The sequence below is a fragment of the Dermacentor variabilis genome, chromosome 4 (genome assembly GCF_050947875.1).
Source record: "Dermacentor variabilis isolate Ectoservices chromosome 4, ASM5094787v1, whole genome shotgun sequence".
NCBI classification, from domain to species: Eukaryota; Metazoa; Arthropoda; class Arachnida; order Ixodida; family Ixodidae; genus Dermacentor; species Dermacentor variabilis.
Genome location: NC_134571.1, coordinates 121,811,665 through 121,838,229, shown reverse-complemented (window position 1 = coordinate 121,838,229; position 26,565 = coordinate 121,811,665). Strand labels below are relative to the sequence as shown.

Below are 26,565 nucleotides of genomic sequence, written 5' to 3'. Positions count from 1 at the left end.
TAACAATAATAGTTTTATAGGCGTATAAACTTGAAATATATTCACTTACTAAGTGAATGAACAAGCATGGTGTCAGCGCGCAGAAGTAAACATGAACACATCACACTCGATGAGCGCAGATAATAGGTGTCAAAATGCTGGTGTGAGCAAGCGCGGCAGCAGCAGCCAGCGGAGTGACCGTGCCGTCTATCACTTGAACGCGAGAGCGGCAAGAAACAGCGCGCACAAAGGCCTGAGCCGTCTGCAGATCCCTTTGAATGTACTGCGCGCGCAACCGTGTGCGGCCGTGCAAGCTAAGCACTGGGAGCTAAGCACGCCCCCGAAGCCTTGCATGTTACGGAAGACAGCGCGCTTACCCTCTCCGCGCCTTCCACTCTTTCGTGCGAGAGATTGAGCCGCGATCGCACACTTTCACTCGCGCGTACACCATACGGCGCGCGGCGACGATATTATCGCCCTTGGGCTTTATACGGAACCTCACGGCGACGGCGACGGCAGAAATGCGCTTGGAGTGTGCATATAACTGCTATCACAATATAACGGAATAGTATGTAGAATGCAGATATTTACATCTCAACGACAGGGAGAAGTGGATGCTTGAGTTGGTTCATCATTTTGACCGGCTAAAATGTTCAAGCACGCACAGGCACAAAATGGCGAGAGTCCTTGGACACATCCATACACATGACGTTCTCGCGTGGTGGCAAACGATGGCTGCAGAAAGAAATTACAAATAATTGACCAACTTATGCGGCGTGTGGCATGTTTCGAGTTTTGCACGTATTGTTGCACATGTGTGCAAATAATGACCATTGTATAGAGTAATATATTTAGATATGGTACCTGAGTAAAAGTGCAAGCAGACTGACAGATTTACATATCCATGATGTCCTTTGAGCTGCCAATGATTGCGTTTTAACTGGCACGGCATTGACACTTGAAAACGAGTCTTTTGTCGTCGTGACGTAAGCGTTCCGTTCACTTCTTTTGATAACCACACTGCAGCATCTTTTCGAAGTAGCTCTCCTTGCTATGGAAGAATTTCTCTTGTTTCTGGAAGTCGAAGTCTTCCTGCGTCCCTCCGAATTCCTTCGGCATTAGCTCAGGCGGGACAACGCCACGAAGTTCTGAAATGCCGCCCGCAAGGTACTGCAACTGGAAAGGAAACAGTAAACTGGTTATTCATCGTCGTCGTTATCAACCTAATTTACGTCAACTGCAGGGCAAAAGTCTCTCCAAGAGATCTCGACCTATCCATATCTTGTGGCAGCCGACCTCATCCGTCGTCTGCAAATTTTATACCGAAGTCGTACCGCGCCTAACGCTCTACCGTACTCTACTACGTTTTCCCACCATTGGTACACAGTTATGTTAATCTAATATATATATATATATATATATATATATATATATATATTAGATATCATCATCATCAGCCTGGTTACTCCCACTGCAGGGCAAAGGCCTCTCCCATACTTCAACAACCCCGGTCAATATATATATATATATATATATATATATATATATATATATATATATATATATATATATATATATATATATATATATATATATTCTACAAGTGCGCTTCCCCAGACAGCTAGTGTGGCCCACACAAGATGGCGGACGTAGCCCTAGAAGTTTAAATAAAGCAGGAGTGTACAAGCCGGCGCCGCTATCCTAGCTACCACTTCTTTACTGCATTCTTGACCACATGTTTTGTCGTAACGTCGGCACACAAGGAAAGCTATTAAATTATTCATGGCGCCCTGAGGCTTCTGACAATCCTTTTATAAGGTTTATAGCTCTAGGACCTTTATTTACCGCAAAAGAAATAATTGAATAGTCGAAAGTATGCTAGTACCCCTTTAAGCGTGCGCGGAGGCGTCATTTCGACTCTATTTTGACGTCCACGCCCCTCCGCCGCGAGCAAATCGCTCGAGCAATTGCGTCATGCGGTTCTCAGCGTTATCGATGGCGTCGAATATACAATGTATGCCCGCTATGCACTCGGAGACCACTTGCGCGGAAACGCAATGCGAGCCTGCACACTGAGTTGCGGCGCTGGGGCAGCCATATCTCTTATGCCGTATCTCACCCTGCTCAACACTTTTGCCGAGAGGAATGGCTTGACAATTGCGTGCAGTATCCTGAAGACAGCTGGAGTGTTGAGGTAGTAGACTCCCTTTATCCGGACCGGGAGTGAGTCCTAAAGAGATGAGAGAAGGAAAAGAACGGTTATTGCGAAAACGCCGTATTGAAGTCGGTACCTTCCACAATTACCCTGTAGCGTGTATGAGGGTAGGTATATTCTCACGTATGCATTTAAAAACAATAAAACTTAAACTAAAAAGAGAAAGCAAAAGTAAAAATTGAAGAACGCATAAGCTTCTCCTTTAAGAGTGGAACGCGATAACATTCATAGATCCCCGAGTGCTTCTCACGCTTCCCGGCAACTGCAGGTTATGTAAACGTAATGTTTACCGGGAAACGCTGGCGGCGAACGCTATGCACCAAGGTGAGCTTTGTGGTTATCATTATTTTTTTTTTGATGGTGCCAAAGGAACCCAGGGGGCCGCGCCGCTCCTACCAACACAGACCTCAAACGGCAAAAATAACGTACAACGCAAATGACAAGGACTGCGAGAGACGACATACACATCAATTTAAAATGTGAAAGGTAGCCAAAAAATCTCGGAATGTAGCCAGAAAAGTAGCCACCTTTGGCCACCATACAGAAATGTAGCCAAAAAACTAGCCATGTTATGGAAAAACGTTGCATTTTCATTGCAGACATTATTACAGCCAACACTTAAACCTGCTTTTAGTAAATATAGGAACATACAAAAAATGTTATGAAACGTGTACAAATGACTACAGCTAAGAGCGCTTTGATCAGCATGTAATATGACTAGAATATTATCACAAATCAGAATCACAGCTCCAGTTCAGGTGTAAATGTCTGAGTTAATCTTGGCACACATTTCTCGAAGAATGTCAAAGCTCGAGGCATCCTCGAGCGATCGCTTTCGCAATTATTTATTTGCGATTTTGCGTATTGGGGGGGGGGGGGGGGGTGCATGGGACGCGTCGCAGGCCTTTTGTTGCGCTCTGCAAAGTGAGATGCCCAGTCGCGCAAAATCTCGCAAAAGTGATCGTATTCCCGAACACAGCTGTATATTTTCAAGCTGGGAACACATAAATGGACCGACTACGCCGAGAGCGCGCCGGCCAGACCGGCCGCTGACATACTGGTATAGCATGTTTACGTTTATCCCGTGGTCAGCTGTCCAAGTGTTCGATTTTGCAAACTTCGTGCAGCTTCGGGTTGTCTTAGGATCCCACCTCACGTTGACTTTCCATCAGGACCGGCACTAGCTGGCTGCCGTCTGGCTGCCAGCGGGCTGCCAGAACTCCGAAAATCGAAGAAGCCCAATGTGCGGAAGGCCTGACGCGGAACGTCAATGTGAAGATGGAACACGCTGTGACGTCACCAGTGCGAAATCCTTTGCATGAAATGAAAGCGCCTGAGTCAGATTGACGATGATGATGGACCAGCTTGAAAAGATTTGAAGTGTCGTCGTCGTGCGTTGGCCTAAATATTTGCTAATGTTGCTGCATAATATGAGCTACACAAGTTTCTATCCAATATTTACAATAGTCAAGCTATTTCAAAAGTAGCCAAAAAAGTAGCCAAGTAGCCAAGGCATTTTTTTCCCCGCCAACAGCCTCAAAAAGTAGCCAATTTGGCGCAAAGTAGCCAAATCTGGCAACCCTGATGAAATACCAACTAGCCCAAGCAACCACCCTAGCTCAAACGGCAGCTGGAAACGCTATCGCGGTAAAATGGGTTTGTTTTTGAGTTTCCGCGTAATATGTGTTCTGTATATTCGAATTACAATTCTATGCTATCATGCGTGTAGGTTGTGTGTAAGTCGTATTTTATGAATTTTCTGATGTATTTTACTTCGAGAAATTTAATTAGTTTAGTAACTTCTTTGCGCTACACTGAGGGCCTGCGTGGTTGAGCATGCGTGGTAACGCTTGAAGATGACAACACCACGTGCTCGACAACAGCAGAACATATATCTCTTGTGGCCGAATCCCTCTGCTGCCAACATTCGGACAAGACAACTTGTCGTTGTCAAAGCAGCGAAACGCTTTCCTGGACAGCGTTGGTGTAGCTAGCTCTCTCCCATCTGCTCAGGTAGAGGAGAATAAAGGCACAGAATAAATAGCACGGGGAAGTGGAGATGTTGGGAAAGGAAATTAAGGGAGAGGTGGGATTCAATTGTGACCACAAGGAGGCCAGAGACGGGGGCTCGCTTTTGAGAGCTTCCAAGCAGGAGGGACAAAAAAAAAATAAAGCAGGAAATGAAAAAAAAAATCGCGGAATGTTAGCGGGCGCCGTCAGTCCGATGGGCTTGGTTATCGAAGAAAAACTAGACGCAAGCAAAGATAGGACTAGTAGGGTAGTAAAAACGAGCAGTAAAATGAAAAATAAAAATAAAATAAGAAGAAACAAAAGAAAGACAGGTGGGGCGGAAGGATTCAAATACATTGAGTTTAGTGTAACGCTGTACTCAGTTAACAGTTTTTTTTATTTCTCGATGCCGTTTATTACTATTTTCTCAGCAAGATATTTATTTGTAGCGCCAGTTTTTTTTTGTATCACCCACTGCATTCGTTTCGCCTGCTTGCCTGTCCAATGGCGATGACCCTCCTCATGTAGCGTGGCGTCATCTGCAGCAAGTGGTGAGCACTGAAGCCCTTGAGATCTATGACGGCAACGAGGCCACGTATCTGTGTCTCTTCGTCACGCAGGTTGGATTCCGTAGCTACTAGCGCGCACCTCATCAGGTCGTCCAAGGAGCAGATGCTGGTGTTCCAGGCACCTTTGGTTGGTAGAGGAAAGAAAAAAAGACAGTCGATATAACTGTTCAGGTGACTGTAAAAAAAAAGAACAAGTGGACAACATTTTTAATGTGAGGAACGTGATTAGCGTTCAAGAACGGTAAGATCTCGACGTTTTAACCGTTCTACCATTCATGCTTTGTACGCTTTTTCGGACACGATAAAAAAAACCTTGAAAAAAAAAAAGAGACGTATGCCAATCTGCGCAACTCATTCATCAAAGATAGTAAAGTTGTAATAGGGAGTCCAATTCACCTTTATTTTTCCAGGAAACATCCTGGAGAGGGATATGGGCTATCAGCTGAATCAGCAACATTACTACGCCCATAAACATCTACTAAGCAGTGCGTACAATCATACCTGAACATAGACATCAGAATAAAAAGACTCTGAACGCTTTGCAATCAGAAAGTAGATCAGTAATTGTGAGATACTAACAAGCATTTACTATAGTGTTCACAACTCTCACACAGGACCTCGAGCACAGATACAAACAATAAAATAAAAATTTGATGATGATGATGATGATGATGATGATGATGATAATAATAATAATAATAATAATAATAATAATAACTTGACATGTTTGGTTTAAATCCTGGAATAGGGACCTCAAAGAAGTGCGGCGTAATGCTAACGCATTTCCCTCGCATTTGCCGCTAAATCGTCACATATTTGTTTTATTTGACACCTTAATGCCCACCACACCATCGCACATGTAATGTCACAAGCATGCACAATTCAGAATTTTCACACCTCGGACACCCTTGTCTATACAAGTGAGGAGCGATCAGAAGTGTCAGGCAGAGTGATTGCCACGACCTTCCCGACTTTTTCCCACCACTCGCTAGACCGTCTGTTCAGATGCAGCGGTAAACTGTGGAAAGCTCCAGCGCGGCAGGCACGTATCACGAGGTTCTTACGCGGATTAATAGCTGACTCAATTGTTTGTCTGTATCCTTCGTCACGTCGGCAATCCTATCGCTTCCGGTCTGCTCTATATTCAGAGTAAAAATATGCGATTTCCTCTCCTGTTTCATTTTTCTTGCCTGCTAAATACAAGAACGGAGCGAGAAGAAAGGGGGTTAAGAGGAAGCTTTAGCTCCAGTAGTCCTAACTGAATACATGTAGAAGGAGAAATCATTTTTCTCGGCAACCACACCACCAAATTTGACGAGGTTTGTTGAATTTAAAAGAAAACTTCGTCTAGTGACTGTTTGTTTCGAATTTTTCATTTAGGTTGTGAATTTTGTAATAAAAATGGGCAAAAATCGCAATTTTTCAGAAAACGAAACTATCAAGCTTACAATCCGGCAACTTGTCAATGAAAAATGATATCGCAATTCTGTAAATTGCATCTAATAGTACATCTAAAGCGGACAAAATTGAAATGGTACACATGGATCTCAAAAAATTTAGTTATATGGAAATGCAGCTTTTGCGGAACCCTTGCACACAATGTAACAAATTCACGTAAGATATAAAATTACATATCAAATTTGTCCGCTTTCAATGATATAGTGGATGCCGTTTACAGAACAGCGATGTCTGTAATGGATGGAGAACTATTAATTTATAAAGTTCGTGCTTCTACTTTTTCAACCTTTAGAATTTTTGAATATCTTTTTCCCAAAATTAAAGTTTTAAATCGAAATTCCTCTTCCAACAGTCACTAGAATTTAACTTTCTCTCTCAAATGCAACAAATGTCATAAAAATCGGTCCAGTGGTTATTTCAGAAAAAAGTTTTTGCGTTTTACATGTACTTGAATAGGTGGCGTCGGAGTTGGGTCCGACCTGAAGCTCCCTCTTAACCGAGGGGCTCGATTTTTTAATAATCATATCACGAGAAGCCAACAGACAAATACACCAAGGAAAACATAGGGGAAATTACTTGTCCTTACTAATTGAGAAGAGCACAGATCTCATGTGTATATATACGTGTTCGCTAGAGACACCAGATTGCCAAGTTGAGTCGCGAGTTAATCTCTGCTCTGTTTTATAACGCGGGTGAGCACACTTCAGTACATGTTCCCTTTGTGCCAGTGGAACAAAGCAAACATTTTGTACCCGCCTTTGCTGCGCAGTCGTGGTGCATTGCGTGTGCCGCCCGGCTGTGTATTGTTTTATTGCTGGCATCTTCCACGAACTTTTCTTTTGCCTGTTATGTCACTGTTCCTATAAAGGAAGGTCCCTTAGTGAGTGAGTGAGTGAGTGAGTGAGTGAGTGAGTGAGTGAGTGAGTGAGTGAGTGAGTGAGTGAAAATTTTGTTGAGCTCTAGCAACTGTGTTTTTCTGCGGTTGGGGCGGATTTTTCATGGCAGTCTTCCTCCTTGTGTCCTCCCCTGAGGTCTTCACTGCTGCTTCGTAACTCCCCTATCGCAATAGTCGGTTGCCCTCAGTCCAGGGCTCCGCTGGCTTCTGCTGTGCGTCGTGCACGCAGCACTAAACCTAGTTGGTCTTCGCAGCAGTCGCTGGACAGCAGTCCCTCCCAATGCCTTGCGATTGAGTGTTATATGATTGGGACTACGTCAGTTTGTTGACATGCCCATGTCATGTGGTATAATGTGGGTTGCTGATTCCACCACGGACACTTGTCCTTATATAATGTGGGGTGCATTTTACTTAGCACGTTCAGGTTAGGGTACGAGCCTGTTTGTAGTTGTCTCCATGCGACAGCTTCTTCCCTGCTAAGAGACATGTGCGGCGGGGTGTACCGCTTCCTGTTGCCTCTGAAACTGTCCGAAATGGCCGAGTACTCTCGGGGTAGAGGCGTGGGTTCCTCGAAGCTGTCGACGTTGGACGCTGGGTAATTAGTGTACTCTCGAGCTCTCCTGTCTGCCTCTTGGTTCCCTGCCAACCCCGTGCGTCCCGGTATACCCATACGATCTTGGGTGTGATCGCTTCATGTGGTTCTGTGCCTGTTTGTTGTGTTTCAGTGTCTACTGAGCAGAGTATGCGGAGTGCTCGGTGACTGATTCTGCCATGCAAATCGTTGCGCCAGGCTGTTTGCGAGTCCGGGAGTATTGTTAGCGACTGTTCTATTCGATAGCCTTGCTCTGCCGCTAGAGCAACGGCCACTTCTTCAGCCTCGACTACCGTGCATTCTTGTAGCGAAACGCTGGTTCTCTCTCGTAGCGGCGAGTCGACCATTGTTTCTACTTAACTCTTATTTGACCGATGTTGTTTAAGCCGTTGTTGATTAATCGGCTTCATAATGCGATTAGCATTCTAAGCATACTTCACCGACTTTCTGGTATCCCTCTGTCTGTCTGTCTGTCTGTCTGTCCGTCCGTCCGTCCGTCCGTCCGTCCGTCCGTCCGTCCGTCCGTCCGTCTGTCTGTCTGTCTGTCTGTCTGTCTGTCTGTCTGTCTGTCTGTCTGTCTGTCTGTCTGTCTGTCTGTCTGTCTGTCTGTCTAACCGTTCTAACCGTTTACGTGCTTTACGTGTTTACGAGCCAACATGAGTCATCGATCATGTGACACTGAGTGGGTGAGTGAATAAACTTTTACAGGGTCCAGCAAAACGCGATAAAATGCGCACCCGGCTTATCCCACGACAGGACTGACAGATCTAGCCTGCCAGCCCGATCGCGGGCGCGCTGGACGGCCAGGATTTGGTCCTCAAAAACGAGACTTCGTAGGAGAGCGTCCCATTCTTCCTTGATGAACTTCGGGCCCAACGACCCGCACTCCCAGAGCTTGTGAGGCAAAGTAGCAGCCTCACCACAGGCCACGCAAGAGCAATTCGGGTATAACCATGTGGCACTGGGTATGCGCCGCTCTTCAATGGCAAACAAATTCTTTAAAATTTCTTTAGTGCTGCAGGCGGGACCGAATCCGCCTCACGCATAGTCGGACAATCTTGTCTGATTATATATGTACGACGACTTGGGAACTACTTGCGACGGCCCGTTCTTGGGAGCTTTCGTTTCGCTATGGCTGCGTTCTTCCCGGAGTGTCTCGCTTTTTCTTGCACGTCGGAAAAAAAAGCATAGCCGGCACCTTCGGTACTTAAATAAAAAAACAAAGCGCATGACACTTACCAAATTGAAGGTAGCCCACTGCTCGTCCTTGCGAGTCCTTGGCAAACATGATGAGCTTGTGGTCATGGAAGAACGTCTGGTACGGAATTGTCGATGGCGTCAGGTTATCGAAGTACTGCGGCACGTCTCTGCGCGCCCGGAGATACTTTTTGATCGCCTTGAGCGCATCTTCCACCCGGTACTTCTTGGAACGGAGAAACATGACTAGCACGTCATCTGGTGGAACAACGAGGCCAATCTCTTCTGTATGGAAAGAAAAGTTTTATGCGTATAAGTACTGAGAGCAAGTAGAAGACGAAACAGGATAGAAGATTTGGAAATCTTAAAACCTGCGCTCGCGACAGGGCACGCCTGTAAACTGCTTTATTTTTTTCCTACAAAAGTCTATTCGCTATTCCCCTCGTTCCAGTAATTGTAAGTTACCAAGCACGCACTAGGTCATCGTAAGCTCCAGGCTGTGTAAAGAGACTTGGCAGATGCGCCATAAAATCATCTGGTGTCGAATTGAGAAAACGTTTTGTTCGAAAGTGCGATTTGCCATTGGTTGCTCGCCTCCACTAATAAAACATGCAAAATAACAATTACCTGACATCTCGTTTTACGAACAGTTGCAATATAAGATTTTTTTGTGTGTATGGGAATTCGGGTCATGTGGTACACGCACCCGCTGTCATGCATTCCAAATTTTCGTTGTATTCACCTTCAATTCAGCTCGGGTGCCGAAGAGGTTTTCCTGTCGTCTAGTGTGTGCTATACTGCAGCCATTTGCTCAGTGCTCCTAAATCAGGACATATCCCAGAGGTTATGTGATAACATGATAGCCACTCTTAAAACATTCATCGGTTTTACCCTAAATGCAATGACAGATGCACTCTTCCCTTTCGCCCAGATTTGGGGCGCAGCGCGCTAGAAAAAGAGGAGGCCAGAAAAATGGAATGAGTGCGGAAAAAATAAATTTTTTTATACAACACATTTCCCTTATATATTTATGCGTCTATAACTAGGAGTGACTGACAGCGTTATCCACGCAACGTTGCTGTTACATTACAACGCCTTAATGTGACTTAATGTTCCTCTTTAGTGGTGGCTAAAAGAATTAGCAGAATTCAAAATAAAAAGAGAGAATAGAAGCTAACGTGGAAATGTGGCAAAACAACACGGTAGAGCTTCGATTTGCACGTTACGTAAAACAAAAAGAAAAGAAAGAAAAGTATGACAGGGATTATTAACGCGCTGTGCAATATGCACGTTAATAATGTAAGCATGAACCAACTAGTCCACAAGAAAGTATTATTGCGACAGCGTTTATTTAATTTATTTATTACATTTATTTACTACATACTTGCTTCACCCAAGCGGGCATGACAGATAGGGAGTTTAAAATACAACGATGAAAACCATTCTTACAAAACGATGTATAAGGAGAATTTTGCGCATCGCTTGGCACGGAGAACAACACACTGTAATTATCACCCTCCCCTCCAAGAAAGAAGTGAGAAGAAAAACGCAAGCAATATATTGTTTCTGTTTATTCACTGTAGCAGTATGATAAGTTTGGCTATAAAGGGCTCGCTTTCACAAAATTATAGAAAAAAAAAGAAAGAAAAAGAAACAGCAGCCGCGAGAATAAGATCGACGGAAAATTATAATCGAAACTTCTTATACAAGAAACCCGCACTACATATGAAGAGCGTGACTTAGAGTGAGCGCGTGACCTGCGGTTAGAGACCATCAAGCTGAAACATTACTTGCTAGCAAAGCAAAAAAATCGCAGTTTCGCCCGAAAGGCGAAGCGTCGATTGCGATAGCAAATTAGTAGAAATCTATGCGAAGTAAGAATAGTAGATTTATCGGCCGCATAAACTTGTAAACATTCGATTACTAACTAAATTAACAAGCGTGGCGCCCCGGGCGGACAAGCAAACATGAGCATGTGCACATCTCGCTCAACGACCACGGAAACTCGCTGTCAAAACGCTGGAGTGAGGAAGCGTGGCAGCAGCAGCGAGCGATTTGATCTTCGTGCTGCCTTTTGCTTTAACGGCAACTGAGCGGCGAAAATACAACGCACACGAAGCTATCAGCGCTCGGCGCCCCCATCGCAGATCGCTCTTAAGAGCAAGCTTTCGCTCCGGTCCAACTCGCTTAAAAAGAAATACTTAAACGCAAAAACAGTTTTCTGAGATAACCCCCGGACCGATTTTAATTAAATTTGTTGTACTAGAGAGAGGAAGTTAAATTCTAGTTACTGTTGGAAGCGGAATTTTGATTTAGGGCCTGAATTCAGTGAAAATAATTTCCGAAAATTCAACAGTTCGGAAAATATAGACGCACGAAGTTTATAAATTAATAGCTCTGCATCAAGAACAGATATCGCGGTTCTGTAAACGGCATCCATTAGATCAGTCAAAACGAACAAATTTGATTTATATCGTGCGTAAATTTATTAGGTTCTGTACAAGGGTTCAAAAAAAGCTCTTTCCCATACTACTGAATTTCTTTTGATCCATATGTGTAATATATAAATTTTGTCCGCTTTAGGTGTAGTATCACATGCAATTCACAGAATTGTGATCTTATGCTTCTTTGCAGGGTTAGAAAGTTGTAATTTCGATAGTTTCGCTTTATAAAAATTTTCGATTTTTTTCCAATTTTCAATAAAAATGACGATATAAAGCGAAAATTCGAAACGAACTGTCACTAGACCGTAAGTTTTCCTTTTAAATGCAACAAACCTCGTCAAATTTGGTGCAGTGGTTGCCGAGAAAAACGAATTCATCTTTTACATATATATATATATATATATATATATATATATATATATATATATAGGAGCACCCGAGCTAAAAGCTTCCTTATAGATAAATCTAAGCGGCTGCGCCATACACAGCAGCCGCCTCAATCAACGCCCCCCGCCCCCCTTTCCGATGCCTTGGCGCGACGGAAGACTGCGCGCTTCCTCCCCGCATTCTTCCCTCGCGCGCGCGAGATTGAGCCGCAATCGTTGGCTCACCCTCGCACGCTTTCATTCGCACACACAGCATACGGTGCGCGGTGACGATGTTATTTCCTTTTGATTTCATACGGAACATCACAGCGATGGCAGAACTGCGCCTAGAGTGCCCTAATAATTGCTCTCGCAATAATAAAAAGTCGTTAACGGGCAAAAGGAATCGCCGCGTTAAGTTCAGATAAATAAATTAAAACTTAAAGGGCACATCACCTGGCCACATAAGAAATTTTGGTTATAAGCTGGAAGTTGTTACGTGTCCTCTAAGAATTCATGATCATCGTCATCAACATCATTATCAGCAGCCTATTTTATGTCCACTGCAGGACGAAGGCCTACTGCGATCTCGAATTACGCTTGTTCTGCGCCAACCGACTCCAACCAGCGCCGGCGAATTTCCTAATTTCATCGCCCCACCTAGTCTTCTGCCAGCTCACATTGCAGGTCGGCCTCCTCCTTATAGAATTTGGCGAGGGATCAAATGCATGAATAATAACTGCATTTCCATCGCGAAAAATGCTGCAAAAGAATCCTTGAACTCTACGGACTGTGAAGACAAGTAAAATATGTATTTGTTCATAAAAGAATAGAATCGTATGTCCCAAAAATTGTGTCCAAAATAACTGATATCAATGCTTCCATTTTTTTTGTCAATTTATTAAGTAAAGAAAATACCACGCCAACTTTAGAACGATATCAGTTCGAAACCAGCAAACCAATGTATGCCGCTGATATGAAAAATGTAAAGGCCATGAAATTAACGAGTTGAGGACAAATGTTTTAATGAAACTTTGTCACTCAAGAATCTTGTTTACGTTTTCGTACATACACAATGGCCAGGGAAAACTCTCAATGACGCCGTCATTTGTTCCAATATATTGATCGGAGCAGCTGTCACCCGTCGTGTATGGCGAGCAGTTGCACCGAAATTGTAGTCACAGCAGACAACACATATATAAAGCAGGAGTTCTGCAAGATATACGAGGGCGAGGCAAATACAAGTGAACCAATGCGAACATATGAAAAACGGGTTACTTCATTTAAAAGTAGCCTCCATAAGCATTTAGATATTTGTCCCACTGACTAACGAGTCACATGATTCCCGTCTCATAAAACTCCTTGGGTTGCTGCTTCAAAAAGTCTGTAACTGACACTTTCACGTCATTGTCCGACACGAATCAGGTTCCCTTGGGCTGTTTCTTCAATTGCCCCCCCCCCCCCCCCCCAACACGCACGCACACACACACACACGGTGTGTGCGGTTCTCTGCTCCGGACTACCGTCAGTTGGACTTCGCTCCTCGAAGATAGAGGACATGTGTCGATTGAGCTATTGAACAACAATTTGCGATATAGTGAACGCAGTTTTAAATCATGAATCTGAGGTAATCGTAACGCATGCCTTTCCCTTTTACGGCTAAATCGCGGCATTTACTTTCACGGGACTGCCGATCACATTGGTTATTTCGCTCTGCTGCAGTGAATTTTACAGCACACCTACACTAGCTCGCTTGCGGCGTCATGAGGAAGCACGAGCATTCCGCTAGACTGGTTTACCTTCGAGAAGCTGCCGCAATTGCGCCAAGGACTTGTGTTTCACTTCTGGCGTTTCGCCGAGTTCTCGTCGCGCTACGCTCTGCAAGTCTTCCTCCATGTTGTCGACGTCACGGACCAGCGGGTGCTGCAGAAATAGAACAGAAACCGAAAACACTTGTCACAGAAGGAAGTGAGTTTTGTAGGGTACGTTATTTTTTTTTTTTTTGAGAGGGACACTACAAATGAATGTTGAGTCACGTTGCATTAGTGGATTTCACTTCCGCAGTTGTAAAATGCCAGCTGTTACCGTGGGAGGAGGGAAACTAAGCCACAAAGACGCTCTGACGCTCACACAAGGATGGATATATATATATATATATATATATATATATATATAGACAAGAAAAGGAACACGTGCGACATAGCTGTTTAGACATACTTCAGAAAGCCATACAGGAGTCATATAGCGTAATATATGGGGTCAAGCGTCAATGCTGTGATCAGCGCCTGTCAAGTATGAATTTCTTGGGCATACATCCCTTTCGCTGTGCAAGCAAGGAGAAACTTTAAAAAATATTGTTAGCGCTGGTATAACAATGCACATATCTGGAAGTCATTTTCTGCTAGGCGGAGAAATGGGTATGATTGCTGTGCTTTCTAAACCTGAGCTTCGAGGCTTGTTATTACGCGAGCTCGACAGCTTCGACACGTGGAAACTCTCGATTGGTCGATGGACAGTGAATCAGCGCCATTGTTTGGAAACTGCTGGGAGCATATCTGGTGTGAAGCGGTGTACTGATAACCCTGTAGCGACCTCTGCACAGGCCGAATGCGGCGGTAACCAGGGATCGCTATCTACTCACCGAAGGCCGCTTCCTGTGTTGGTAGGTCCATTGAACCGGGTTTTGTGCCTTTTAGATAAGCCTGCAACAATTTAGCAACTGCAGTGGAAAGCTGACGCAGTAAGACTTGCGATTTTGCCATTCGAAGCGTTTGCACTTCTCACCGGATTGTCTCCACTACGGACATCCTGACTAGCTTCGACGGCTTGAGCGTGCATTCAGAGGATAGAGCCACACGTCCAAAATAAACTTGGTGTTTTTTACGCAAAGGAATTTCCTACAAAAATTACGACAGCGAAATCCGGCATTTATTGGAGCTGCAATCATGATTGAAACTTCGTCCGTCTAAGATGAAACGGTTTGTTGACTTTGCAGGTCGCTCACTTTCGACAAAAGTTTGCGCTGTAAATTGCAACAATTCGCAACGACTACGCACGCGTGCAGTTTTAGTGCTGTCATCATCATCATCACGGTTACGCGCACGGCAGGGCACAGGCCTCGCCCATATTTCTCCAACTACCCCGGTCATGTACTAATTGTGGCCATGTTGTTCCTGCAAACTTCTTAATCTCATCCGCCCATCTAACCTTCTGCCGCCCCCCTGCTACGCTTCCATTCCCTTGGAATCCAGTCTGTAACCCTTAATGACCATCTGTTATCTTCCCTTCTCATTACATGTCGTGACCATACCCCCATTTCTTTTTCTTGATTTCAACTAAGATGTCATTAACTCGCGTTTGTTCCCTCACCCAATCTGCTCTTTTCTTATCCCTTAACGTTACACCTATCACTCTTCTTTCCACTGCTCTTTCCATAGTGCCGTACACATCTAGAAGTAATAGGTTTACTTCGAAACTTCGGTCAATAAAGGCAGATAAAGCGCAGCAAATCAAATCACAAGAACGTCCGAAGCCGCAAGTACGAAGATTAGAGAAATCTGTGTACTAAGCATCATTTCCATCATCATCATCATCATCATCATCATCATATAAAACATTTATAGGTCTCACAGTAAGGTTCGTTACTGCGTAACACAAGACAAGGACAAAAGAAGGTATAAACGAGGACACGACGACACAGCGCGGTGTCGTCGTTTTACACTTTCTTTTGTCCTTGTCTTTTGCTGCGCTTTAGGAGAAAGCTTTAGCTCGGGCCCAACTCCGACGCGGCCTGTTCAAATACACGTAAAACGCAAAAACGTTTGTCTGAGATAACTCCTTGACCCCTTTTAATGAAATTTCGTGCATTTGTGAGAAAAAGTTAAAGTCTAGCGATTGTTGGAAGCGGAATTTCGATTTATGGCCCGAATTTTGATACAAGAATTTTCAAATATTCTACAGTCTGAAAAAAATATAAGCACGAAGTTTACGAATTCATAGCCCTGCATCAAGAACAGATATCGCGGTTCTTTAAATGGCATCTATTAGATGATTCAAAGACGACAAATTCGATATGCCCTATTATATCTCATGCGAATTCGTTACGTTGTTTACACAGCTTCTGCAAAATCTGTATTTCCATAATACTAAATTTGTTTAGATTCATGTGTAACATATCAATTTTGTCGACTTTAGATGTACTGTTAGACGCAATTCACAGAATTCTATTATCTTTTTTCGTTGCTGAGTTACAGAGTTCTAAACTTGATAGTTTCGTAATTAAAAAAATTTCAATTTCTGCCAATTTTTGATAAAGAACTGACGACCTAAATAAAAAATTGGAAACCAACAGTCACTAGCTTTCAATTTTTTCTCTTAAATTCAGCACACCTCGTCAAATTTGGTGCAGTGGTTGTCGATAAAAACGAATTCTGCTTTCACATGTATTCAGATAGGAGCACCCGAGCTAAAGCTTCCTCTTAACGAACCTTACTATGAGACCCAACCAACTGGCCCAACTTGCCATCTTGATGCAGTATATTTATGGGTCTCCGCAGGAGCTTGTGTTGTAGTCCGTCAGGGTCTTCTTGGACGCTCTTGACTGGGTTTGGCATGGGTGGGACTCTTTGTCCAGGGCTCCAACGGCATCAGCTGCCCTGTGTGCTCGCTGCACGAGACTAATTTGGTCCTCGCAGCGGTCGATGGTCAGCAGTGCCTCCCATTGCTCCGCACTCGGATTATAGATTTTGGGGACTGCTCTTATAAATTGCCATTCTTATGTGCTGTGATGCTAGGTGGGCTTTTGACCGCACCCCGGGCATTTAGCTGCGTATCTGGTGAGATACATTTCACTGAGTAGGTTTAACTTGGGGAAAGTTCCTGTCCGGAGCTGTCTCCAATCAGCGACCTCCGCCCTCGTGAGTGATTTATGTGGGGGACGATGTCGTATCCTGGTTCCCCTGTAGTGGGCCAGTAAAGAGGAGTATTCATTTGGAACCGACAGTAGACTTTCGAGTGTGGATTCTTCGGGTGGTCGGATTGCAAACCCTCGAGCACCCTTTCCGCCTCTTTGTTCCCCGCTATTCCTGCATGTCCCGGCACCCACGGTAGCTTGTGTTGCATCGACTGTGGTAGTATTGTGTGGTGTATAACGCTGCCTGTCGTCTCGAGGAGTACACGGAGTGCGCGGTGGCTTATTCTACCGTTCCGGAAATTCCGGCAGGCGTCTTGAAAATCAGTTAGAAATGGTAAAGATTTGCCGTTTCTGAAGCGCTCCGCCGCTGCTAGAGCGACAGCTTTAGTGACGGTGCCTCGGCTTATTGAGCTGCTTGTGATTTCACGATGGTTTGCATTAATGACCATGGTCACTCTGCATACTCTGCGTCCTCGTTTTGGATCTTGGGTGGCTGCGTCTACGTACACTACGTCGTTTTTGGTGGAGTACGTGCACTGGATGTAATATGCACGTGCTACCCGCCTGCCTTCGTGCAAGTTCGGGTGCGTGTTCTTCGGCATCGGGTTCACTCTGAGCTGCCGGCGCATTTCATCTGGCATGATTGCTGTTGCCATTCTCTTAAGTTGTTCGGTATAGACAAGGCGTTCGAGGAGTGCTCAGCCCGTTGGTGTTTGCAAGAGTCTTTCTTTTTGTGCCTGGAGCTGAGCTTCCCGATGTTCATGGAAGGTATCGTGCAATCCCAAGGCAAGCAGTTTCTCCGTATAGGCGTACTGATTGGGAGTTTCAGTGCCGTTTTGTAAGCTTTCTGAATGACGACTTCCACTTGTTTCTCTTCATGGAGATTCAGCCATTGGTACGGTAGACTACACATGACTCTGCTGATGACTTGGCTTCTTACTAGTTTCAAAGTGTTCCGGCAGTCCTGTCCGACGAGTGGCGATTCTACTACTCATACTTGTAACTTGCAGCGTTGTATTTTTGAGAAGCGTGTGGGTGTGGTTGCTCCGTTGTTTAGATTGAGCCACATCCCTAGCACTCTTATCATGGTCTTCTCAGGTATCTCCTGGTCTTCGAGGTAAACGTTGAGGCTCAGACTTCTGTTCGTAGGTGCCATCCTGTTTAGTTTTGTCTACAGACTCTGAGTAGCTCGGATTTCTCCACTGAGCGTTGAAGGCCTTTTTCGTTAATATACTGTTCGACGCAGTTAGCAGCTTTTTGTAGAAGAGTTCGTATAGTTTTGTTTCCTTTTCCCCCAAGGAGCCCTTGGTGATTGAAATGGTAATGTCGTCCGCATTCATTGCATGTCTGATGTCAGGGATGTTCTCTAATATTCTGGCAAATCCGATTATGGCTATATTAAAGAGCTACCGTGAGAGTACTGATCCCTGGGATGTGCCCTTATTGGGGACTTGGAAAATATTTGTACGGGCATCGTTTATGCCTATTGTAGCTGTTCTGTCTGAGAGGAATGCTTTTACATAGCCGTGGAAGGGTTTGCCACAGTTCAGGTATTCTATTCCAATGAGGATGGCTTCATGGTTGACATTGCCAGAAGCCCCCTTGATGTCTATGTCCATGTCAATGAGTTCCCCTCGGGTTGTGACGTTCTTGAGAACTTCTTCCTTAAATTTGAGGAGCACGTCCTGTGTCGAGAGTTTTTCTCGGAAACAAAACATAGTGTTTGGGTACAAATCTCTCCCTTCCGTGCAGTTTTGGAGTCTATGGGTTAGGATACGCCCATATGGCTTACCAAGGCAAGATGTAAACAATATCGGTCTGAGATTCCCAACCTGGAGCTTCATGCCTGGTTTGGGAATGAGTATTGCTTTCGCGTGCTTTCATTCTGCTGGTATGGTCTCCGCCTGCCAGTGGTCATTTATGAATTGAGTGAGTTCTTGAATGGCTTCTTTGCCAAGGTTGCGAATGACAGCGTTTCCTATGTGATCAGCTCCCGGAACAGTATTTTTGGTGCTGTTTCGTATGGCTGAGTAAATATATTCCTTCGTTATGGGTCTGTGGAGCGTGGAGTTTTCAGCGCCTTTATACAGGCCGTTATAGCTGGGTGGTAGGTGGTTTGCGAAGCATTTCTCTCGCGCTTTTTCAAGCAGCTCAGCTTCGGTACCTTTGAAGGTGTGAAGAAGTCTCATTAGTGGTTTATTGGTATAAAGCGGCATTTATCTCGAGTAACACTCCTGTACACGCTGAAATGCGTACGCCTGGCATGAGAGGTTGTTCACTTGTGCAATTTTTGGTGCATATGTGCAGCGCGACACAGACGCAGTACAAAGAAAGGACGACAAGTCTGTGTCGCGCTGCACATATACGCCAAGAATGTTAACTTACCAACTCGCATAATTCGCTGTGTTGCTTGTACGATTGATCTGACTATGCGGCTCCAGAAAAGTGTGTTCAGAACAAAGTAAGTACTAGCAGATACAATTTGCCCGCTGCACCCTGGCTTTTCACTGCTACGTTTCTTTTTAAATTTTTGTCGGCGTTCCGATTTTTCATGTAAAGTTGATTGATGTGCTGGTGTTCATTGTTTTATAATAAGCGAAAACACCGCGCGCTCTCGCTTATGAGACAGCTGCGATAGCTTCAGCATTTACCGCCCGCAATATGTTGCTTGTTCGATCAGCCTTAGTCGACGTGAGGAATGTGAAATTATTTTTGTAAGTTTAATAAGCGCTGTGTTATAGTAAATTTACCTGAGTAGCATGAACAGATACAGAAAAAATGTGCTGTCATAGTACAGTCTGCAATGTGTGAATAATTACTTGGCCAGTTTGTCATCTGAGATTAGTCCCCCAAAAAGATAACCTGTTCTTACTCTTAATAACTTGTTGCCTTTCCAGTGGCTCTGAATTCTGCCCCCAAGGCTCCAAGAACCAGCACTCATCCCCTGCAGCCACCAGCCTTTGCTCATCCATTCCGATGTGCGAAATAAATTTGATCTAGAAGCTCGTGCATCCTGAATCTTTTTCCAGTTGCGGATTTGCTGTTATGAAGCAGCTGTTAAGTTTGGGGTATGAATTTTAAAAATAAGCTTTACATAAGATGCGCTCATGTGAACATTTGAAATGCGTTTAAATTTACGTGTCTTCACTGCATATATCGAAAACGTGCAGCTGCTGCGAGCGACGTTTTGTGATGAATGACGGTCAACGGTCACTAACATAATTGCAGGCACGACAGCTCTGTTGGCGACACTCGTTATTCGTCTGGTTTCGGCAGGCAAAATGTGCTCACATAACTGTCTACCACACGTCCGTGAAGTTTTCTTTAAACACGCTTTAAAACATTTCTTGCCTTCCGCCTCCGCGAGAAAACTTCATATGCATGCTGAAAAACATTGAACCGCTTTTTGTTGCAAGGTAATACGCGTTTGCACGCGAACTTTCGAGCTGTTCGAGCCACGGGCGTCGTCAGGATTTTATTTCGAGGGATCGAGGGGGGTCCTATTCTTTATATGTACATTCGTGCGTGTGTTTGTATATGTGCGTGTATATATTGTAAGCACTATTAACGTACTTCGTCGTTTTCATTAGTACATATCCATCATCATCTTCCCTGTTCTTCGTCTTCTTCGCGCGTGAGCTGGGGCGTTGCCTTTTGTGGAATAAACAGCGCTCGACAACTTGATCGGTCTCGGTATTATAAAGTGGTGGAGGTACGTCAAGATCCCGACGTCCTCTCGCGTTCCCGTTCTCCCTGGAGCTCCGTTCCGGTCGCCGCCTGCCCCCAGCTACCCCTACAACAATGGACACTTCCAACCCCGGCCCTTCCGGCGCCTCAAACCCTACCACACAGACGACCCCACCTGCGGCGCCCTCTTGGACTGTGACGAGCCCTCAGCGCGATCCCCCTGTCTTTGCGGGACTCCGCGGTGATGACGTAGACGATTGGATCGACCACTACGACCGCGTGAGTTCTTGCAACAAGTGGAACGACACCCAGAAATTGAGGCACGTCGCCTTCTACTTGACCGGTGTTGCAAAGACGTGGTATTTCAACCACGAATCCGACATCGCGGATTGGTCCACGTTTACCTCGAAGCTGCGGCAAATCTTCGCTTCCTCGTCTGGCCGTGCAGAAGTCGCCAAACAGAAGCTGGGAACGCGCCACCAACTTCCCCAAGAGTCTTACACCTCATACATAGAGGACGTCTTGGCTCTGTGCCGCCGTGCGAATCCTAGCATGACGGAAGCCGAACGCGTTCGCCACATCTTAAAAGGCATTGGGCCTGTCGCGTTCAACGCCTTAATCGTGCAAAATCCGGCTTCTGTCCAAGACATCACTTCAACGTGTCAACGCCTCGACGAGCTGCAATCTATTCGTCTTCCACATGACAGCAGCGATCCTCAAGTTCCTCATTCTCCAGATCTACTTGCTCTTATCCGCACCATCATCCGCGAGGAGCTTCAACTACAAGACCTAAAGCGTCCCCCTGCTGCCTGCGCACCAACCCCCACCTTCGACTTGCGCGAGGTCGTAAAGCAGGAGTTGACGGCGATGACTACACCCACGACGCATCTTGCTCCGGTAGCGCGCTCCACACCTACCTACGCGGATGTTGTTTCGCTACCCAACCCTACCGTGACTTCCGTGCCTACTGGCGTTTCCTATGACCATTTGGCTTCGATGGGAACCAGAGCACTTGCTGCGCCATCGTACCCTCAGTGGCGTCCACCTCGTCCGGTTTGTTTTTACTGTGGCATACGCGGCCATATATCTCGCTTCTGCCGCCGGCGCCAGCAGGATGAAAGGCGAGGCTATGCTGAGCACGAAAGAGACCGCACTCGCCGATCAGACGACTACTATCCCGGACCGCACTCGTTACCGCACTCGTTCCCTCAACAGCGTTCTCCGTCTCCACCAGCTGCTCCCAGTCTGCCTCATAGTTCCCGTTCGGGCAGACGTCGTTCTCCATCCCCTTACCGGCGCTCTACATCACCGCTTCGTCCCACTTCCCATTTTGTCGACCAGCACTCGGAAAACTAACTGTTGCAGTTTTTGGAGGGGAAACTGCTTCTTATCGGTCTTCAAAAATTCCTCCTGTTCGCCCCGCCAACATGCTTTCTGTGACTGTCGAAGGTGTTCCCGCGTCAGCTCTCATCGATACTGGTGCCGCCGTTTCTGTTCTTCGGAGTATCTGTGTTCCCGGCTCCGTAAAGTAAAAACGCCTTATCTTGGACCTATTTTGCGCGGTGCTAATAATGCATTCATTCACCCTGACGGACAGTGTACTGCTCGTGTTCTCATCGACGGCATACGCCACCACATCGAGTTTATCATCCTTCCAACGTGTATCCATGAACTTATACTTGGTTGGGACTTCCTACATTCTGCTTCAGCCGTCATTTCATGTAGAGAGGAAGTTGTCCAGATCACGGATACAGAGTTTGAACCTGTTGCGGACTCATCACTTTCATGCGTGAACTTGGCCATCGCTGCAGACTACGTTCTGCGTCCTGGTCACGAAGACGTTGTAGCCGTAACATCCCCTCAGATCGCCGACGGAGATGCCCTAGTCGCCCCTTCTTCCCGCTGTACTTCTCGCGGAATTCTCATTGCCACCTGTCTCGTCCGGTTTTCACGCGGCCGCGCCCTTCTGTCTGCTTGCAACACGACCCCAGATCCTGTGATGCTGCCCAAAGGGATGACTGTGGCAACCCTCGCCGACACTCAACCTATCTCTCTAGTCACGCTTTTCCCTTCTTCATCGCCAGCACCAACCTCAGGTTTGGATGATTCTTTCCCTCCTCCAGCCGTTCTTGGTTCTGACCTAACAGCCGCGCAGTCCGAAGCCTTAATGGTGGTCTTGGCAAAACACAAAGCCTGTTTCGATAGCTGTTCCCCTGTGTTGAGCCAAACTCCTGCGGCTACACACCGCATTGAAACCGATGGTTCCGCTATAATACGACGACGCCCCTATCGTGTATCGCCGTCCGAACGAAAGGTCATTGAACAACAGGTCGCTGACATGCTTGCGCGGAAGATAATACGACCTTCATCTAGCCCATGGGCGTCTCCCGTGGTCCTGGTAAAGAAAAAAGATGGCTCAGTTCGCTTTTGCGTGGATTATCGAGCGCTCAATAAGATCACACGCAAGGACGTATATCCAATACCTAGAATTGACGACGCTTTGGACACACTACAAGGGGCGGAGTATTTCTCCAGCCTTGATCTTCGATCAGGATATTGGCAAATTCCGATGAATGAGATTGACAAAGAAAAGACCGCATTCGCTACACCGGATGGCCTTTATGAATTTAACGTGATGCCTCTTGGCCTTTGTAATGCTCCTGCCACATTTGAGCGCATGATAGACAACGTACTTCGTGGTCTAAAATGGAAGACATGCCTCTGTTATCTGGACGATATTGTCATCTTTTCGTCTGACTTCAGCCAACATCTTCATCGATTAGACGAAGTTCTCAAGTGCCTTGCGAATGCTGGTCTCCAGATCAATACAAAAAAATGCAAATTTGCAAGCAAAACAATAAAAGTGTTGGGTCACGTCGTCTCAAAAGATGGCATCCAGCCTGACCCCGAAAAGATTAGTGCCGTTCTTCAGTTTCCTCGCCCCCAGCAACAGAAAGATCTACGTAGTTTCCTCGGCTTGACGTCATATTTTCGTAGGTTTATACGCAACTTCGCAGCAATAGCAGCTCCTCTACACAAGCTGCTGGTTACCGGTGCCTCTTTCACGTGGACTAGCGACTGCGAGTCGGCTTTTCAAGCTCTTAAGCGGCATCTTACTTCTGGACCAGTGCTTCGCCACTTCGATAATCGTGCCCCCACCATACTCCATACTGACGCAAGCGCACAAGGTATTGGCGCAGTACTTCTGCAACGCAATACAGCATCTAAAGAGCAAGTCATAGCATATGCCAGCCGAACACTTTCTCCAGCGGAGCAGAACTACACCATTACAGAGCAAGAGTGCCTGGCTATCGTTTGGTCGATTCAGAAATTTCGCCCATACCTTTACGGCCGCCACTTCACCATCGTCACCGACCATCATGCTCTGTGTTGGCTGTCATCAATGAAAAACATGTCAGGACGCTTAGGCCGCTGGATACTCCGCTTGCAGGAATATGACTTCACTATAACGTACAAGTCTGGAAAACACCATCATGATGCAGACGCATTGTCTCGCTGCCCACTCTCACTCTCTCCAGGTAACGCGCCATCGTCTTCCCCACCACGTCGTTCCGATGCTACGCCTGCCTCTCACCAACTCTCGATAACGCCCCTGGACCAAGTTACGCTTTCATCACGCTCTGATTTCGTCTCGCTTCAGCGGGCCGACTCCTACTGTCGAGCTCTCATGGATCGCCTTAGTGGGTTCGCCGAACCACCCAACAGCCGCTTGCGACGCCAACTTCGACAATTCCGCCTTCAAGGTGGCGTGCTACACCGCTACGTTTACCACCCAACAGGTCACCGGTGGGTCCCAGTTCTACCTCGCTGCCTTCGTTTGCGGGTATTAGAGGCACTTCACGACGATGTATCGGCTGGCCACTTAGGCTTCCACAAGACTTACGACCGCATAAAGACCCGCTGCTTCTGGCCTGGCCTATCCTCAACGGTGGCCAAATACATTGCCTCTTGTGCGTCATGTCAGCACTGCAAACGCTCGACATCCCCTCCTGCCGGTTTACTACAACCTCTCCCTTGCCCAGACGCACCTTTTGAATTTGTTGGCATTGATTTATATGGTCCCTTGCCGTTGACACCCTCCGGTCACCGTTGGATTGTCACTTCGGTCGACCATTTAACAAGATATGCCGAGACTGCCCCTCTGCGATCCGGCACCGCTTCTGAGGTCGCCGACTTTTTCTTGCGCGCCATCGTCTTGCGCCATGGGGCTCCTCGCGTTCTTCTCAGTGACCGTGGCAAGGCGTTCATTTCACAAGTTCTCGAGGAAGTTCTTCGAGCCACTAATACCGTCCACAAATCTACTTCTACTTATCATCCGCAAACCAATGGCCTTACTGAGCGCTTCCACCGTACGCTGTCTGACATGATTTCCATGTACATCCGTCCTGACCACACTGACTGGGATAAAATTCTTCCTTTTGTGACATTCGCATATAATACTGCTATTCAACGGACTACCGGCTACAGCCCTTTCTTCCTTGTGTATGGACGATCTCCTTCCACCATATTCGACAGAGAACTATTTTTCGCACCTTCTTCGCCTAACGCGTCGCTTCCAGAAGATTTTGCTGCCCGAGTTGCACATTGCCGTCAAATCGCCCGGAAAAGCACAGAAGCTACCCAAGCTGAGCGCAAGCGTTACTGCGACAACAAACGCCGTGACCTACGTTTTCACCCTGGAGACCAAGTCCTGCTTTGGACTCCACTCCGCACCCCAGGCCTCTGTGAGAAGTTCCTTCCACGCTACATTGGCCCATACACCGTTGTGCAGCAAACATCTGCAGTGAACTATCTCGTCCGCCCAGTACACTCCGTCACTGACCGGCGCCGCCGGACTGCCGAAATTGTTCACGTCTCGCGGATGAAGCCCTTCACTCCCCGTTTAGATAATCTCTAATCTGCGGCCAGGCTGGCCGCTTCCATGACGGGGGGAAGTTAGTGTAAGCACTATTAACGTACTTCGTCGTTTTCATTTGTACATAGCCATCATCATCTTCCCTGTTCTTCGTCTTCTTCGCGCGTGAGCTGGGGCGTTGCCTTTTGTGGAATAAACAGCGCTCGACAACTTGATCGGTCTCGGTATTATAATATGTACAAACTCAAAATTTCGGGGGGTTGGCACATCTCCGGCTACGCCAATCGTTCTAGCTTGTCTGCATTAAAAAGTGTCATCTTGCTCAGCGCTTGCGTATTGTTGCCGCATGTAGCTCGCGAGCAGAAGACACAAAACCAAATGGAACACCGCGCGGCATTTGCCTCCTGCGCGCGCGAGGAGTGGCTCCACTGCAGAGCTGGATCATAAACCGGAGCTATCCGCCACTTCGCTCCCTGCGGGAACATATACAGGAACACTGGATATGATGGCGGAGCAACGCCAACTTTCGGCTTCACTTAGCTTCGCAAAGAGTGACGTCAGGACGCCTCCTCAGTTTTCCTTCCTCCACGCTTCGCACTAAAAATTGGGAAGTCTTCTTTGTCTACACCTCTAGCTGCAACTTACATCCCGTTTCATAGAGCCCCTTTTGTTTACAAATATGCAAGTTGTTACAACAGTGACGATGAGGGCGCGAGTGAGCTTACACAGCGATCGGCAGCACGCTTAACGAGCGAGAAATGTTATCTGCAAGCAAGGCTAGCCTGAAGCACCGGAAAGTTTCCAAAAAAGACGTCGAATCATCACTTACATTGATACGATTGATCTCTCAGCCGCAGAAAGCTGCCATGACAAAAGTGCCCAGCTGTGGCGTAAACAAGCACGAAATGAGGAAACACCAGAAAACTTTCTGCTTCAAGTTTGCGTGCAGCTAGAGACACCTCTCGGTGAAACTTCAATAACACAACGCAATGCGGATTGCGCGCTGTGGGAAGAGAGGGCGCTAAATGTACAAGCGTGTATGTAAGAAGACTCTAGAATCAAGGCTCTGTTCAGCGTAGGTTTCAGCTCGGGTATTCTGCGCTGTGTTCTCAGGGGTTGGTTGGCAAGCGGCCAGACTAAATGAAAACGTGGTCCTCATGGAAAACTAGTTTGTCATGTAAACACACACATGCGCACCTGAGAACTGAAAGGAAGCATTACAGGACCTGCAAAGCTTGCACTTAAAGAGAACCGTAATTTGTTGTAAGATGTAGTCAAGTTACAATTATGCCGGACGTCTATTTTATGTCACCCAAGACAGATGCGAAGCCCAAGGCAGCAGTCTCGAAACATGCGGCACACAAAC

At 46.3% G+C, this 26,565-nt stretch overlaps 1 protein-coding gene across 1 annotated transcript; it reads right to left on the bottom strand.

The window, feature by feature from the left end:
- Positions 1 to 26,110, bottom strand: LOC142579693 (alpha-tocopherol transfer protein-like). The gene is made up of 6 exons (XM_075690163.1): positions 26,029 to 26,110; positions 13,524 to 13,647; positions 8,958 to 9,200; positions 4,702 to 4,895; positions 2,099 to 2,209; positions 1 to 1,155 (listed from the first exon to the last, which is right to left on the bottom strand). The coding sequence occupies exons 2-6, from the start codon at positions 13,618 to 13,620 to the stop codon at positions 979 to 981; spliced, it is 822 nt and encodes a 273-aa protein (XP_075546278.1). The 5' UTR covers positions 13,621 to 13,647; positions 26,029 to 26,110; the 3' UTR covers positions 1 to 978.
- Positions 26,111 to 26,565: the final 455 nt, after the last annotated feature.